The 18411-nt window shown below is 38.7% G+C and overlaps 1 protein-coding gene across 1 annotated transcript in view; it reads right to left on the bottom strand.

Annotated features, from left to right (window-relative positions):
• Positions 1-924: 924 nt before the first annotated feature.
• LOC139727065 (uncharacterized) overlaps positions 925-18411 on the bottom strand; it is a 55008-nt gene continuing 37521 nt past the window's right edge. Inside the window, exons 4-11 of the mRNA XM_071638045.1 lie at positions 17048-17110; positions 13084-13280; positions 6806-6942; positions 5500-5663; positions 4118-4384; positions 3167-3292; positions 2208-2321; positions 925-1043 (exon numbers count right to left, since the gene is read on the bottom strand). Coding sequence (XP_071494146.1) covers positions 925-1043; positions 2208-2321; positions 3167-3292; positions 4118-4384; positions 5500-5663; positions 6806-6942; positions 13084-13280; positions 17048-17110 — 1187 coding nt within the window. The remainder of the gene's footprint in view (positions 1044-2207; positions 2322-3166; positions 3293-4117; positions 4385-5499; positions 5664-6805; positions 6943-13083; positions 13281-17047; positions 17111-18411) is intronic.

Here is an 18411-nt window from a genome sequence, read left to right as displayed (position 1 = left end):
GGTAAACAAAATTGGGCATTTAATTTTACAATGACAACACATGGTAATTCCTATTTAATAGGAAAGTTATGAATCTACTTGCCCATGTGGCAAGTAAACTGTTCACTCAAAATGATGACTAAAACACACATGAAAGTCTTTCCCTACATTAAGGCTGAGGGTTGAAACCAAAGACTAACATGACATATCAGATTTACTTTGTTCAAGGCGTACATGTACATTCGGATGATGATACAGCATTGGTCTGTCCACACACTGGTTGACAGACAAAATCTTAACTTACACTCTATATCAGGGTAAGCCTGCATCTGATAGAGCTAAATTCAGCTCTACCAGTAGCCTTTTGATTATATACACACACTTACAGGCGGCTATTACCCTTCATATGGATATAATGCATAATATTGAGATAAATTTCATATCATTGCTGAGTTCAATATCATCATCATCATCACTGTCAAAATCAAAGAGATCGAAATCATTGCAGTCAACATCATTTTCATCATCATTACAATCATCAACATCATCATCACCATCTTCACAAAAATTATCATGATCACCAATACACAGCATCAGAGCACAGACCATGTGTGCTCGCAACATCCATCTCCATGAATCTGTACACGATGTGCAATTTTGACATTTAGCATTCATGGCTATCCATGCTATCAACAATAAAAGAAAAACAAATTTATAGACAAACTCGAAAAGCTCTTTGCCAAATGACAGAGAGAAAAAAACGAACAAATTTCTCACTTGCGGCTGTAGTACATTTGGCTTAGCTAAAGCTTTACACATTCCAAGCGAGTTGCACATAAATAAGGCATCGTTTTAAGACCACATTAAAGGCACTTGTGTTGCATCAAGAGAGCTTGTTCTGCAACTATTAAGACACTGTCGGCCACGAAAAAAAAATCTCGAATCTCAAGTGGGTTCGGATTCAGACAGTTTGTTGCCATCTGTGTTGGCAGCAGGAGATGATGTCGATGAAGGCGGCACCTCCTGTTCCTGCACCGAGACTTTTTCTTTGGCTTCTTGTGCGACTGAAAGAGATTTACACACAGAAACAAAACCCTGTTTATTTTATGTCAGTAATATACAGAAACATCAAACATTTGTTGTTGTCATTTTTCTTTTTTAAAGAATATCTCAGTGAACCAGACCTGTATGAAATTCTCTTTTGAAAATCTTTGAAATGGTTTTACACAATAACCAATTTCAATCAAATATTTCTTTTGTATGAACACCCCTGCAGATTAATCTGATGCCTTATACTTCCAACAGCCACTTAACTCTTTATGTGCCATGTTCGCACGCCCAACTCAGTCGACGGTGTGCCAACTTTGCATACTCTCATCAAACAAACAAACCCGCCCAAACCGATTGATGAATCGCCAAATGTCACAATACAATGAAAGCGTTTCTCATGATTCTGTTCCTCTCACATATAGCTTGCATCTTATGTGTTGATTTTCCAGAAAGCGGTGTTCCTTACTGGATTTGTGAGCAAATTCTAAGTTTCTGTAACATTACTGTTTTGTGTGCAAAAGTCATGCCTTTACAATAATGTAGGTACTGGTCATTTGAAATAAAAACAATCATAGAGATGACATACAATTTACACCAAAGCAAAGCTTGGCACTTTTTCTACAACTTTTCTCACTACATTTCCAGCTTTAACAGAAATCTATAAAAAGTAACATAGATTTGAAAGAAAAAGACTGTTTTCCCAAAGCATGACTAAGTTGGTGTATTCAGAAAAATGTGGACACACGGGGTTTTCACAATGTCACATAAAGACTTTGATTCTACAGGCAACTCCTGTTTAAGTCCTTGTGACCGGCAGTTTTCCCTTTGTTCTATCAAAATTTTGTTATAGCTGAACAATAGAGTACATGTACATTAAGATATATAAATGATAACATTGGGACCTGAATTTTTAACTTCATTGTAATGAGAATCTCGTTATAACATTGTTTGTTATAATGGGAGTGCACTTCATTTTGTAAAGTTGCAACTTGTAGCTTTACTTTCTTGACTCTACATGGACATAAATGTTAGGACCTCCTTCTTTTAACAAATGCAAAGCTTTTGCAAATTTATTTAGTAAGTTAGTTTGTTGTCGTAGTTGTTTTTGTATTCCTAAGCATCAGGAGGTCAGGAATGGCATTTGGTGGTTGCCATGGTGACCAAACTTCAACACTCACTGCTAGTTTCACTCTGACTGGATGGTTTGGTGATGTGAATTTCAGGGGGAGGAGCGTTTGGTTCTTTGGGTGTGTTGGGGGAAGACTGATCAGGAGAACTCGAGCTCGGTGACCCTGTATTAAGGGGAAAACAATGAAAGTATTTCCAACAATAAGAACAAAAGTGCATGGCATTTATTGAATTACAGATAGGATGAATTTAGTGTGTTTGATGTGACTGAGAAGTACATATGCCCTGACCTTTGACCCTGACCCTTCTAATGTTTGCCTACACCTTTATCATTCTCTCTTTCTCGTTTCCTTCAAACAATTGAAGAGTGATATGGTTTCAGTGGGGGGTCTGGTGGTGCAGGGGCATTGATCCGTTTTCAGGAATGGGGGGGGGGGGGGGCAAAACTTGAAGGATATGTGCAAGGAAGTGAGGGGAGACTTTGCATTTTCAAAACTGAAATTCAACAATGTCAAGCACATTTCTCATGAAATATTAGGAAGTTTTTTTTTAATCAATAAGTGAGAAAAATAAACATACTGGAAAAATGTGAATGGCTTACTACCTCCCATTGGCCTCTGTTCTAGTTAGTTATTTTCATTTTACATACTAACATGCTCTTCCCTTGAAAGTATCAACAATGGGTTTGCTGGAAGTACTTGCATCTCTACCTGACCTTGAACTGAACTATAAAAAAAACAATTAAAAAAAAAAACTCAAAACATGGCCAACTTCTTCTCATAGAATTAATATATCAATTAAGGTATCTTTGACCATGGACATAGTATCCTTTATGTTGCTTCCTCTATTGTCCAAGTCATGTACACTCTTTTGATCATAAGGAGGCATAGAGTGTGGTTATCAAAAGATGACAAAACATCAACTGGTCACTGCAAAGACAGGTGCTCTTCAACCTGCACAGAAGTTTGTGGTATCAAAGCAAACTGCTAAAATACAACTTCTTTCTTACCTTGCATCTGATTGGCTGTTCCATCACCTGCCTGTTCAGAGGGTGATGTAACAGACTCTGTGATTGGTGCACTGGAAGACTCTGCCTTCGTCTGCATGTTGGATGGATTTGGTAGTGGCGAGGGAGCTACATACAAAAATATAAAAACAGACCAGAATTTCACAATCTAAATATTTCCATGCTAGTCATGTGTACATAACTGAAGATTCATTAGTCCGTTGAGGACGTGCTGATTTTGCTACAACATTCATTTTCCATAGACACTTGCCTGAGTATACTCGGGACTCGTCCTCAAAGGGGTTTAATACATGGCAGACATTACAAAGCAGGTCCAGATTTCCACCGCCCATCTCACAAAGTAGTTTGCAATTGCCATTCATTGCAGTAAATTGCTGTTACTATGGCAGCAGCCAGGAAACAACCAATCATCTTTCAGTATCAAAGCTCCTCCCACAGCGACTGAAATAACAGATATTACACTTATGGCAAATATCATTATGGAATGAACCCCTCATTCTGTCTGCAGCTGGCACTTAAATAAGAATGACTTTGGTCAAATTTTCTTAGAAGCCGATTCTCATTCTAGATGACAAGAGATGACAAAAATCATTGAATTATTTCTTTTTAAAAACAGATTATCCCTGCTCATTATTGTTGGCATTATAGGTTTTCTATAAATGGACATTACACACATTATACTTTACTCTTTTACAGGTACACACTGTGAAACAATTGCTGCTTGTTTCTGCTGATGTTATACTGTCTATAACTGTCTGTACATACTTCTGGATATCACAGTCATTCAAGCTTTGTTTGTTGCCATTGCTGTTAGTGTTACTGTTGCTCCTTGTCTAGTTTTGAATGTTCTTGACTAGCCCCTTGGCATTCACTCAATAGAAATTCAACTGCTGGATGTGGACCATTAAAGTAAAATCTGTGAAAACTGCCCACCTTGCCCAAAAATGACCTCATGTGCCTTGAAGTAGTACCCGTCTTCACTCTTGGGTTTGTTAATGGAACAGAGCTGGAACCCAGTCACAGGCTGACTGCCAAAGACCTGAGCACTGTGGGTACGGTACAGCTCGGACTTGATCCGTCGCACCCCCTTCTTGCGCAGGCTCGGCGCCCTCGACAGTTTCATGACGGTCAGGTGGGGCTTGAACCCTCGCTCCCCCGTCGAGTGGATGCCGTGGCGACGGTAGCAGTTCTCCACCGTTTCTACACGCACAGAGAGGATGATGGTGTATTAAAAGTGGAAAACAAGAAAGTTGTTAGCACATCGAAGCGATGTTTTCATAATGGCTTGAATCTCTGGAAAGACACTTTGGACCATATTCTTCAATGCAGACCAAGCTTAAAAGAATCTATCATGTCTTGGTTAATTTACCCACAGCATCAAACTATTTGCCATTTGTGACTGACTTTTTGGAAATCCTATCACACAGTCAAAGTAGCCCTCGTTTGCAAATCCTTTATGAGGCTTCAAATTTAGTGTCACAGTGACCAATAAAATGATAAAAAAGACACAAATGATGATACCCTTTAATGTACTGTAAAAGTGGTTTCTTTCGCGGTGGTTTAATTTTCGCGCTTTTCGCGCTTTGAGATTGAACCGCGAATGTAACATCACGCGAAAATGTTTTGAACTCGTTGGTTGTACAACGCTATCATTACCGACCGCGAATTTAAACACACGCGAAAAAGTCTGCACCGATGGAAACCGCGAAAGTTTCTGTACGCGAAAGAAACCACTTTTACAGTACTCTGTCACTTTTTCAACCTTCTCCATCAGCATACAACATTGTACATTAATCCCTGTAGACTTGACACACTTGTAACTAGCAGGCCTACTCAGGTGTAGCAATGTGCCTAATAAAGTCCAACAGAAAGGACACGATGACTTTGCCTTCCTATCAAGTTCCTTCTGCTTCATAATTTCTGATGTTGATGTTTATATTTTGTATCCATTGCATACTTGTCAGTAACTCTATATACACTTGACGACACGAATCTGAATGTAATGTATTCGCACATTTATATTGTGTATTTTCTCTGCTTGCTTATATGGTTTTTATGAAGTTTTGAATTAATAAATCTAATCCAATCCCATTGGGGATTAGGGGGATTAGATAATCTCTATTCAATGACAATTACAGTCCAGACATCTGTGCCAATCGATGAAGAAAGCACTCCATGGTGTGTGCCAACCGGTGAATAACACATACAACAGGTTAATGAGTTCGAGACTTTTCCCCTCTACTTATAACAATGAAAACTCCATCAAGAAAACACTATTAAAACAAGACAGAAAGTAAGTTGTCACCATCCCTTACCTGCCACGGTATAGAGTGTATCCAGGATGCCATCAACATCCTTGATCTTGGCAAACATGACCTGGTTGTTGAAGTGTCCCAGACCATGGAACCAGATGCTGAGCTTCTTGTTCTCGAAGCGAGGACTGAGCAGCTGATGGCACTCCATCAGTGCAAGCTTGGCTCTGGAAAGGAAGAATTTGGAAAGGAGGGTGAGAAGAATCGAGAGAAAACTGTGAATTAAATCTTGAAATGTTACTGTACAGCACTGTAAACTATTTTTGGTCTTCATTCTATCAATTCCCTCTAAAAATGTATAGCGATGCAAGTTAAGGCAAGTCCAGTAATGTGTCATAATTCAAAAGTCCCATATGAAAGTTGTAATCGTATAACATGGAATAACAGGATGCCTGTAAAGGTTGACATTTTGCACAAAATCTTGCCCTACGCCGATTCCAGTGAACTTTACATGTTGATGTGAATGTCTCAAGCATATGATTATTTCTGCTTGTGGAGTGCACAAAGATCCATATATTTTCACACCACAAATATTCACAGTATATGACCCCTATTCAGAACAGATACTTTCACAACATCTACATGCTCTGTGCTCCATCTTCCCTTGATAAAATAAGGTAAAACAAGCAAGAAACATGATTTTGTGGTAAAATCATAGACAAACTAATTCACACCTTGCAACACAGGTCAATTATGTGGTCTTAATCACACTATCATCAATGAGTTTACACCCCTTCAGAATTTCAAACCTTTCTGCTATAACATTCTGTACACGTCATATAATTTTTGAATGTTTATTTTCATAAATTCAGCAAGTCGGGTGCTACTAGTTAACTGAACAACACACAGAAATATTAACTCTCATCCCAACATAAATATGACATGCACATGTTTATTTCTTCATTCATTACAACATGCATACTCTACAATCGTGAATCTAACCACTCATTGTTGAGAAGTCTCGATTTGCAAAAAAAAAAAAAAAATCATACTGACTAAATACATGGCATATATACAGTGTTTGAATCCTGATAAACAAACTTATTCATCCTGGGGTCCATTTCCTGAACTCATCACATAAAAGTCTTTACATACATGTAAATCTCAGAATGGCCAAAGTCACTCACTTGTAATTACGAGACATTTTCAAAGAGAAGTAAAATCCATTTCATGCAGTCTCTCATAGGTGTGTCTTATGAGCGTAAAGTCTCTCATAAGACTTCCATGAAACGGACCCCATCTCTTCCCCCCCCCCCCACCAGTAAATTCATCTGTATTATTCCCTCCAGAGGTATATACATGTATTTACCTGTCCACCTCCTCATCCGTTGCTAGGTGCATCACCATGATGGTGAGATGTAGCGTTGGGATGGGCACCATGGCATCCTTCAGCTTCTCGTCCCCAGCCATCACCGTCTGCTGGACATCGTGGAGGGCCTTGTGAATCTGGGGAGAAACAAAAAGGGTAGTCCCCCTGGATTTTAACTGACGGCTGTAAAATACACAATCAAATCCCACCTTGCTTTAACTTCTTAACCCGTTGAGGACAGACTGATTTTGCTATAACACACATTTCCCTTAGACACCTGCCCAAATATTCTCAGGACTCATCTTCAACAGGTTAAAAATGCAACAATATTTGTACTCTGTAAGTTGTTGAACAAGAATTAGAGCAAACAACATTCATATTTCACACCCAAACTCTTCGAAACAGAGAAACAGCAAGTCGATGTCATTTTTGATAGATATTATACTGTAACAAGTATGATTAGTTTTCTATGTTAGAAAATGAATGATGTACATTGTATAAATATTAACAGCCATTTCAACTAACCATGCAATAATTTTTTCTTTTGTGTTTAGCTTTTTAATAGTATGAAGATCAAGGTGACCAATCTCGACTAGCACTTGTGCTAACTTTTGGTTCCCTTGTTAACAACAACTTTGTAGAATTATGCTACACGTATCATATCTAAATATAAATCTCAAATGTCATCCTTTAATTATGTATTGTAAAGGAGTAATAGATAAGTATTTTTTTTCACATATGCATGTAATTATACAATAATGTTATGATTGAAAATGTACATGCTCAATTGTTGTTGCTAATAAAACTTCAAACTTCAAACTTCAAAACTTCATTTTACTGAAAATTTAGAAGTTTGAAATTCATTCCAGTACAGAAAATTTGACACACGTACCTATAAATATCCACCTTCCGTCCAACCTTATATGACTTGAATCTAAACCCGTTTGGTTTCAATGATGCATGTTGAATCTATCCAATGTGTATAAATGCCTAATCCTTTGTATATTTGATTGCATAGACACTTCAAAGCTTTACATCTCAAATGTGTTTATCCGGGCTTTCTTACTATGTCTATGTACCAGTAGTCATTTTGTAAAAAGGCTGGATTAAAGTATACATTAGAATACTATTATACGTCTATCCAAAAGAGGAGCACCAAACATGAAATGTTCAGTGACTTGTTAAGCAGGTTTTCGGGGCAGTGGGCCATATAAAGAAATGCATAAGTTTGAAAGCAGAGCAGAGCAGAATCAGGTTTGACTGGCATTTTAACTGTAAGCCTGCTCATCAAACTCAAATACAAAAAAAAAAAAAATATCAAGTTCCCTGGCTTCTTCATACTTAAGAATTGATACAAGACTATTCGGGTGCAGGTTAAAGGCTTACACTACCCCTGGCTTGGACTATCAATTAAAGGAACTGAAAGAGTATCACTCCTATGATACACCCAGTCATGTCAACAAGGCATGAAGCGTACGGCTTACGTCTCAAAGATTAACCTGCAAGACCCAAACGTAAACAAATCCGATTTTGCGGAGCACCCCTTAAGCTGAGCATGAGGTGAATTTCCTGTATCAATTTACTGCACAATGTTTCCCATCCCTTCTACGAAGGTATCTCTCTGAGATCTGCGAGGAAGAACTTCTTCGTTCTAATGCTGAGCGACAAATTAACGTTCCGACACTAATGCTTGTCATCATCTCGACGGCGTAACGCTAAATCCCTCGTGTCATTGGATCTAGATCATTGCTACTGAGTCATTGCCAAATTTAACACTGCCCCACACCAACTTCCTTCGGCATCTCAGGAAAGACTATCCTTTGAAATGTAATGCATTCACAGCACTTCTCTACACATCAATTCATTTAGGTGTGCCATGTTAAAGAAAAAGAGGGGAAAGTTATTATGTTACAATTATGTGGTCCTAAAGAAAACTTTCAGTCTATGCCTTTTTTTTCACATATATATCTTTCTGTCAACTGACGTGAAATATGAGCACATTCCTACCCCCCTTCCCCCACAACAGAAACAAATCCAAAATGTCACGCAAGCATAACCTAAAACAGATATTGCAACTTGAAAAGAATACAGATATTGCAACTTGAAAAGAATATCCTTTAAGAAAATGTGCCTGTATGTCTTCTTGGAGTAATGTATGTGTGCACAAATCTAATCCTGATGATGATCACACAGAAATATCACAAGACTGCGCAGGCACACAGATACCTCAAAAGGTTGCGTGGCATCGAGGGAAATGTAGACGTCACACCGCTAACACCCATAAATCTCTAGCGCAAACATCGCTCATAAATGTTCATATCAGAAACATTTCCTATGACTGGAATCATGTGGGCTGACAGATTTGAATCTCACATTCTGTCACTAATAACTACTTCATGTGTCAATAAAATGTTGTATATTTAGAATTCAGTCAAGGGATTCATGTGCGAGATATTTATTTCATCTTTACAGGGCAGGTCACAAGATAGAAATATACCCAATTACAATCAAACATGGCTAATGTTCCTCATCTCTATTTGTTGGGTGAAAGTAACTACTGATATCGAGTTTCCAGTGAGGGACATTGACGTCACGATGAACATTGATACTGCAAACTTCTCCTTCTAAACAAGCCACAATTCAAACAATTCATGACATACATTAAAAATATCTGCAATATCTGCAATGAATGTTTCCACAAATTTAGAATAAAGTGGGCAACTTGAAATCAGATATTGCAAAAGAAATTATTTCCTGTATTTATAAATCATAAACAAGTTTAGAGCATAATTTTTACTTAAGGTAAAAAAAAAAAAAAATCTAATACCTTCAAATAGTTGCATTTGATTCCAGACATCTTGATTATCAGTCAATTTTGTTTCTTTTTATTTTTACCCAGGGGTATGGCAGAACACAGTCTAAAAGCTACTATATTTGTCAGTTTGAAATGTAGGTGATATGCTTGATCTGAGAAATAGAACCAACTTTTCACTCTGCACTTTTCTAGTGATTTCGAGAAACTGTATACTGTGGTTAAACTCAGAACAGAAAAAAATCCATTTTATTGTCATGGCTGGTGTCCATTTCATAAAGGACTTAGTTTGCAATGATTGAATGTTGCTACAATTGCAGTTACCATGGCAATGCCTGAAATTTGCACATCTGATTGGTTGTTGCAAGGTTGTTGCCACAGAAACTACAATTATTGCAACTTACAATACAGTGCACTCACATTATAACAAACACATTTATAACAAAATTCTTGTTACCGGTACAATGAAGTAGAAATTCAGATCCCCAAATTATCATGTATATCTTTACATATTTTACTGTTCAGCTATAACAAAATTTGGATAAAAAAAATGAAAGAAACTTGCTTGTCCCAAGAACTTTGTTATAATGGGAGTCCACTGTCATTGCAAAGGGCTTTTATACGAGATTGTGCCCTTGTGTTAAACTTCCAGCAAAGTGAAACAGCTGAACACCAACAGCTTTTGGCAAGTGTTCACCACTGGCAGGCTGATACAACTGTACATTGTACGTCACCTTGTAGGTGTTAGAACTTCAGTGATCATTCTCGCTCTGTAATACCTGGCTGAGTACTAGACAAAGGCAAGTGTAGTAGGATTGTTGTGAGATTAACTGCATTCTGGGACCAAGTTCAACTTGTGAGTTAATCTTCAGATGATGTTATGCTAAATCATTTTGCCATTCCAAGTCACCTCGGTGGTAAGTTTATGAAGGTCCCTTCTCAGAAATGCAAAGTGGATATTAGCTCTGCATCCTACATCGACGTCATATCTGATTATGAAATTATCTGGGTTCAAGCATTTAATTTAATAATTGTGCTTGGCCTGTCACAGTATCTTGCTGTTTTTAAAAGTGGTGAGCCAACAAATATGATGGTAATACAGGACAGGAAAAAGGGAGAAGGAGTCTCCATTTTTGATGCTAATTCCACATTTCCTGACAATCCCACATAAGTCAATGGAGCCACTGCTACAAAAACAGAGATAGTCTCTCTTTCCAGCCACTTGGAAGAAACATTTTCTGTCAAATTTATCTTCGGGGCATGGCAGAACTAATTGGATGGAGCAACTGTGATGTTCTTTCTTGATGAACCAGCCTCTACAAATATCTTCTCGGCATATCAATAGTTTTGCTTCACATATTCACGAGACAGATTACAACAGCCCAGTATTATAAAGGAGACTACAAATTGTGTCAAATAATAAGTGTCAGGTTTATGTAGACATCTCCTTAACTAATCTCACACTTGTCGTGCTTGGGAACTGACTGCTCACTTTACCCCATACCACTAATTTTGGACCATTTTCTGTCTCAGTTGGCCAGATAAAATAACCAGTGCTGATACATGAGGAAGTCTAACAGATCAGAAACAGAAAGTAGCCATGCATCTTCATCGACAGAGTCATGTGCCTTCTCTCAAATATGGTACCCTACGAAAATACTGTATAAGCCATATATTTAGCGAGTCTAATTTTTCATGAATCAGGATTTACCAACAATTTCACAAGTAGGTAAAGGCATACTTTACCGTTTGCAGATGAAACAAAAACCCTGCATTAGTGCTTTAGAATAGTTCTAATATTTGAGTTAGAGATAGAAACAACCACTGTAAAAATTTTAATCCGTGTAATCAATGTTAAGTGTTGTTAAATACACAAAATGTGAACAATAGTTATAATAAAAATGTTGCCAGACTAAACCGTTTACAGTTACGGTTTAATGAGAAAAACACTGATATCTCCTTTAATATATTTTAGGCTTTATTGCAAAAATTTTATATGGTAGGATGTTTTGTGATACAACAGTCCTACACATATGCATCAAATGTGATATCTTGAACATTTTTGAAATCACTGCTCTCAAAGGTAAACTGGACCTTTAAATTCATGATTGCGGAGTACGGCACTCAACTGAGAAATGTGTGCAAGCACGTCACATTCATGTGAGGATCGGAGTTGATATTTTTGCGTGTTTTTAAATTTGCAATGTAGCACCCCACTCAAAAAACTCGGGAAAATAAAATCCTCGTGAAATATTAGGCGTATACAGTAGACATACATGCATAATGAATGAAAAATGATATGCTATCTAATCCAATCTAATGTAGTTAAAAGAATTACACTGATACGACTTACGATAATGATAATCACAGTAATAAAACTTATAACAGTAATACAATAGCTAAAACACAGCACTCGGAAGGACTCAAACTTCCACTATTTGGAATTTGCTTGCAATGTATGAAAGAGCTCTACCAAGAAACTTGTCTGGCAAACACGATTTGCCGGGATAATGAGCTGTCGTGGATATTTTGAGATCAAAAGTGGGAATTGGGTATGCAGAACCCTGCTAATAGGTGATGACTGAATTGTCTCCTAGCGGTGGTATTGAAGTGCATGCAGACTCGCACACTATGGATACCACTGTGGCCAGAAATATTGTAATTGATGTAATCAAACCATGATCGGGTCAGCTCTGAGATTGTAGTACGCTTGGTTGGTTGGTTGGTTTTATTTCCCATCATAAAAAGGCATACAAATGAAATAACTTTACAAATATACAGAGTTGACAGAAATGCAATTTTATACAAACATATACAAATAAAAAAAATAATATCATTAAACAGTAAGAGTATGAGTTTACAAACAGAGAACCTAAACAATAATAACAAAGACAAAGTAATAGATGAGATAGAGGAAAACAGCTGGAAAACCCAAATTCAGCGACACTAAAGTGACACTTGTACTTCCAGCGAATGTTTTTGACTTATATTTCCCATTATTGTCATTACTTAACAGAATCATATCATGACAGCATCATTTAATGCCCCCATTCCACAGAGATTTTTTCTCATCAGTCACTCATCGGAAGCAAAGTTTGTTGCTTCTGGCCACCCACCGAAGTGTATCAGATCGCAGTCTGATGAATCCGACTTGGTTGGTCGACTATCAGGTGAGTGTCAGACGTGTGGTGTGTGATCGTCATCGGACGAACTTGCCTCAACGTATCACTGCCCGACATATCTGACACTGACCTGATAGTCGACCAACACAAGTCGGATTCATCGAACTGTGATCCGATACACTTCGGTGGGTGGCTGAAAGTGTCCGATAAGTGACCGATGAGAGAAAATCTCTGTGGAATGGGGGTATATCACAGTTCTTATGCATGTGTGTACATTATAGAGCGAAGCCCCACAGTTCTGCAGGCATACGAGAGCTATGTTTTGGCAGAAAGTTAATAAATACCTCTGGATTGCAGACTTGGATGGCCACAAAGTAGTTGGGTGCAACCCGCTTCTGCTTCCCGCCGTCCCCTGCCTCATCCACCCCACCGAGGCCGATGATGGAGCCATCGATCCCGACCTTGTCCGACGTGCGCCGCTTCCTCTTCTTGTTCTTCAGCGAGAGCTTCCGGGTCGCCTCTTTTAACAGGTTCTCCCGTCCTACATATGATCCCACAAAAATCATCAGAGAGGATTACTCACTCGATCAGTAATACGTCCAGACAACACTTTATTTAGTCGAGTTGTCATGTTATTTTGTTGTAACTGATTGACAAATTGCCCTCTATCAACATAAATAAAGAGCAACAAACACCAATTACTCAGTGTTCAACTTGATGTAAGAATCATTAATATTTATTGCAATACCTGCTGCCAAGTCTAGGGCAATTACCCCATGGCAATTACCCCAGACCCTTCCCCTGACTCTAACCCTAAAGCTAACCTTAACCCTAACCTTAATCTTTACTCTAACCTTATCACTTATCAGTATTTAGCTAGGGGTAATTGTCCGGGGGGGGGGGGGGGGGGGGGGGGTAATTGCCCTGATACGCCTGCTGTCACAAGGGATTAGAACCATCACAGGCTATTGGACAGAAGCAGGGTAGTCTAGTGGACATGACGACTGTCTAGAAATCAGGAGGTTGTGGGTTCAAATCCCGTGATTTTTATCACAGCTATTACTCAAAATGCTGAATGAAAATAGGATTGAAAATAGAACAGCATCATTTTGACTTCTCCTTGCCTTCTCTATTGATTGCTTTTGTTATCTTTAGTTTTCCTTTTTTCTGTGTCTTATCTTTATTCTTTCCTCCCCTTGTTTCTTTGTTCCTTTGTCATACTCATCTTTTTGTCCTTCTGCTCCCTTTTTGTCTTCCTCTTTTTTTATTCCTTCAGTCCTTCCATCTTCTACTCCTTCTCTCTGTGATTCTTACTTTTGAGCCATGATTCACCCCCATCCTAACTAACACACACACACACACACACAAACACACACACACATACCTTAAGGGATTCTCACAGGCTAGGACGAGGTGTGACAACGCGGACGAATTTGTCGGGGAAGGCTTTGCGGCTTTGTCAGAATTGCGTGAGGGGGATTCACTCATCCCTTTCCCCCATCCCATGCACCCTCCTACCCCCATTCCCCATCACCTGTCTCTCCCCTGCCCCCCTCCGGGATCCCCCAGCTGACAAGCTATCAAGAGAAAATTGACCAGGAAAGTGGGTAGGAGATAGAGTCGGTGGCTTCGACGTGTCTGGTGCATGACTAAGCAACACTCGCTCACACAGACACACACTAAGACACATGTTACATGCACACACATACATGTACACACTTTGATAGCCTGAAACAAATTTGGCTAGGGTCAAAAAGCCACAGCACAGCTCTGGGTTTGCCACTATGTGCATGATGAGTTTTGTTTTGATTTTAACAGCAGAAAACTCCCGCACACTCACGTCAATTACCCATATCCCCACCCAGTTTTGTTGTTGTGTTTTCTTCTTCTTTTGTTTAAATGCACCATCCAAGTTCCATTCACAATGCACACTGTCACAGACACAAAGACGTTATTTGTCTGATTACAACAGTGCAGGCTGGAAAATGTTGAGAGGTTATAGAGTTACACCTTAATCGTTCTAATGATAACAATGAAGTGTGAGATTTGCCCACTACTAATTTCCTGAATACCTTATTAAACTACCATATCTTCAGTATATCATTGCAAGGATGTCATTTCAATGTTTTGAATCATGTCTACATAGGCACCAGCAATAACAACAAACAGTGACAAGTCTACTGAGGCACCAGCAATAACAACGAACAGTGAATTGCCTTGCTGAGGAGAGATGCCTTTTGAAGTTCCTGATAACAAAACTTTTAGTCCATATCTAGAACTGTTGAGAAGGTCAGCTTCCTGCAAATTCACTGCTCCATCGAGGGGAAATTCCCCAAAGATGTGAATAGATTACGAGAATGCAGCAAGATGCACAATGTAGTCATTGACAGATTTAGGAAAATTAGACAATCCATCGATTTTACTATTTTTATTGCAACTCATATATTCCCTTGACCTGTTACTCAGATATCTTAAAGGGATGGTAAAGTTCTGGTTGTGATGAGGATTCAGGTTTAAACGTTTTGTGAGATAATTAGAAACCACTAATATGAAATATGAAAGAGCATACAATTCTACGAGGAATTCAAAGTTTAATCGATGAAACTGGTTTTGAAATGACTGAGATATCAAAAAACAAAAAGGAAGTAATGAAAAGTGGGACCCACTTTTATTAGGAGCACTTTGTTTTATTTTTTTTAAATATCTCAGCTATTTCAAAACCAAAATTTCATCAAATAAACTTTGAATTCCTCTTTGTAGAATTGTGTGATCTTTCATACAAAGTTTATCTCACAAAAAGTGAAAACCTGAATCCCCATCTCAACCAAAACTATGCTATCCTTCTATAAAGGTAAATATTACTCTCCTTGCCTTCTGGAGGAACTAGGCCAAGTGCTTGCTTGATGTCCCAGGAAGATTAATTTTAATGAAATTCCTTAAATATCTTCTATAAAATATTTTGGTACTATAACATCAGAAATTGCTGCAGAATTCGCATCCACAGTGCTCTCTTCCTGAGAACTTTGCTGTACATGGAATTGAACCCAAACAATAGAAATTGATAATTTTTAACAGACTGTCTGATATTGCTCAAATTCTGAGTGTTTCACTAATCCTTCTGCATTCACCAAATCTACACACACTGTACATCTGGCTAAAATTCCCCTTCAAGTATGACATTTTGACAAGAGTGGCCTTCTAGCAGAGAAAATTATATCTTGATCTCTTATGAAACCCATTTTTTTTCCACAATAACACAGCAGTATTAAGATATGAAATACACAACTTGAAATTTTGCTGGTACTAAAAAGAATTACAAATACAATTTTCATGATGATGGAAAGGCATTAAAGTTGGTAGATTTTGCCAAGGCTCTTGAAACCATCATTAAAATTTTTCAAATACCACGCACAACCAGTTTCGATCTTGGTAGGTAGCTGCTTGATTCGATACACAAAATACTGTAGAATTTAATATGCACTTGTCGGTTTGATAAATGTGAAGTCATTTTTTGTTTTTGTTTTCCTTCTTTTACGGTTACAAGCAAACAGCCCCACTGGAACTGTCTGCAAAACCGACAACCTGCAGTCTGTCTGTATTTAATACCACAGCTACTCAATTTGTGCTAAAATTCTGTAGGTTCCAGCTTTTTGTCCCTTTCTGGCTTTTTTCAAAACACATTTGTTTACTGCACTGCACATTTAGCATTACACTTAGGTGATAGATTTCTTTAAAAAAAAAGCTTACAGTTCTACCAATCATAGACTTGTGTTTAGCATTTAATAAATGATGCACGCACTCACAGACAACACTGCTTTTTCATTTTAAAAGGATTTTGTTTTCTAATAATTCTCTCTCAACCATCATCTCAAAAAATGTCACTGATGCTGCAAACAGACCGGTTGCTAATGGCAACAACTACAGTATTAAAAAGCATGTTTGGGGTTGCCACTGTTTGGAGATGCCATTACCCAACACCAATCATAATTCAAATCATAACTTGCTTAACTCAACGTTATTGAAACTCTGAACCACGTAAAGACATTCACAGACTGCAGTCTCATTTCAAATTTCTCCTTCTCTCAAGAAAAAAGCACTGCGGGGAGAATCCATTTTGTTTTCTTTGAATAAAATGACTTATGCTACGAACAAAAGTTCAGACTGAGGGCTACCTCAAAAGCCATACTGCAGCCTCATGTTTTAGAAGTAGCATAGAATTTTTGTCATATTAATGCATGTCAATACTCTTCTTCTTTTTAACCAAAGATCACCTCTTACATAATTAAAAGATGCCAAGTGTTCACTCACCTTCTTTATCTGCGCTCAGGAGCGCCCTCCTTCGTCTGATGGTCTCGACTCCAAACTCTTCATCTGTGGGAAAGATATCAATAGCTGAGAGGCCAGATTGTTCAAGCTCAGAGTATGTTTCCGGTAACCGGGGCAACACATCAAGTGTGGATGTGGATGGAAGAGGAGGCGGTGATGGCATCTCTTTGGAGAACTCAGATGATGCAATCATTATAAGAGATTCATTATCATCACCTGTCTTACCAACAGTTTCATCAAAATGTGCATGCCTTAAATGCTTCCTATCTGACATGCTTTGAGTATCACATGCATCCCCAGCTATTACTCCTTCTTTTTGGAAGCGAGGTTTGCTAACCCCTAACAACCTTCCTGTATCAAGCATATCATCATCTTCCCCCTCCGTCTGTCTTAAATCATCACATTCCATTTCAGTGGTATTGTCATTGAATCTACCGGCAGCAGCGGCATCATCATTCTTTTTCTTCTTCTTCTTCATCACTGTTACAGCTGACTTATCAGTTTGACTTAGAGCAACACTCCTCGGAATCATTCCTCCAAAAATAAAGAACGCCTTGTTGCTCCGCGAGACATTGTCATCACCAGACACACCCAAAGAAGACGCAGTGCTTTCAGTGGCAGTGACAGTCTTTGTTCTGTCTACCTGTTTCCAATTCTCTGAGATGCATGCTTCTCCCCTCCCCTCCTCTGAGGTACGAGTCTTAACAGAGCTCCCTAATGGATCACTATATCCCTCTACTGCCATTACCTTCACATTAATCTCTTTTTCTTCCACAGTTAACTCCTCGCAATCACTTTGTAAATGCTCTTCTACAAAATCTGTTCTATCAACAGATTCTTGTGCAAATCTACTGCTGGTAAAAGGCAGTGTAGTTCCTACCAACAAACTGGGCACTTGTGCAACACTGATACTGGAAGCTGGTGATGCGTTGCCATGGCTACTGACTGATGGAACTATGTGAGCATCTGTATCATGGGGAACAAACGTTAGCTGCTGCTGCGAATCATGTGGCATAATAGCAAATTGCCGATTATTTGTTAGTGAACCACTACAAGGCATTTGCCCACTGGACAGAGATGCATGAAATGTTAGCGAGGAAGCAGATGCGTTCATTGCGAGAGCACTTGTGGAGGCTTTATGCCCATCTCCTGACGATGCAGTGGTCACTGACCACTGTCCAAACCTGATGGATGCATCAATTGTGGGGTCGATTCCCGATGACGACCTGGAGACATCGCCATCATCCAAACCGACGGGTGAATCAGCAATTTTGTGCAACTCTTTTTGCGTTTGAAGCGGTGTCATTTTGTGGCGCTTTGCATGGAACCACACACTCCCACACTCA

Source organism: Diadema antillarum, unplaced genomic scaffold, assembly GCF_040938485.1.
Source record: "Diadema antillarum isolate AM-2024a unplaced genomic scaffold, OU_Dant_1.0 seq00000117_RagTag, whole genome shotgun sequence".
Classification (NCBI taxonomy): domain Eukaryota; kingdom Metazoa; phylum Echinodermata; class Echinoidea; order Diadematoida; family Diadematidae; genus Diadema; species Diadema antillarum.
The sequence above is the reverse complement of the archived record's forward strand: the minus strand, read 5'-3'. Positions and strand labels throughout refer to the sequence as shown.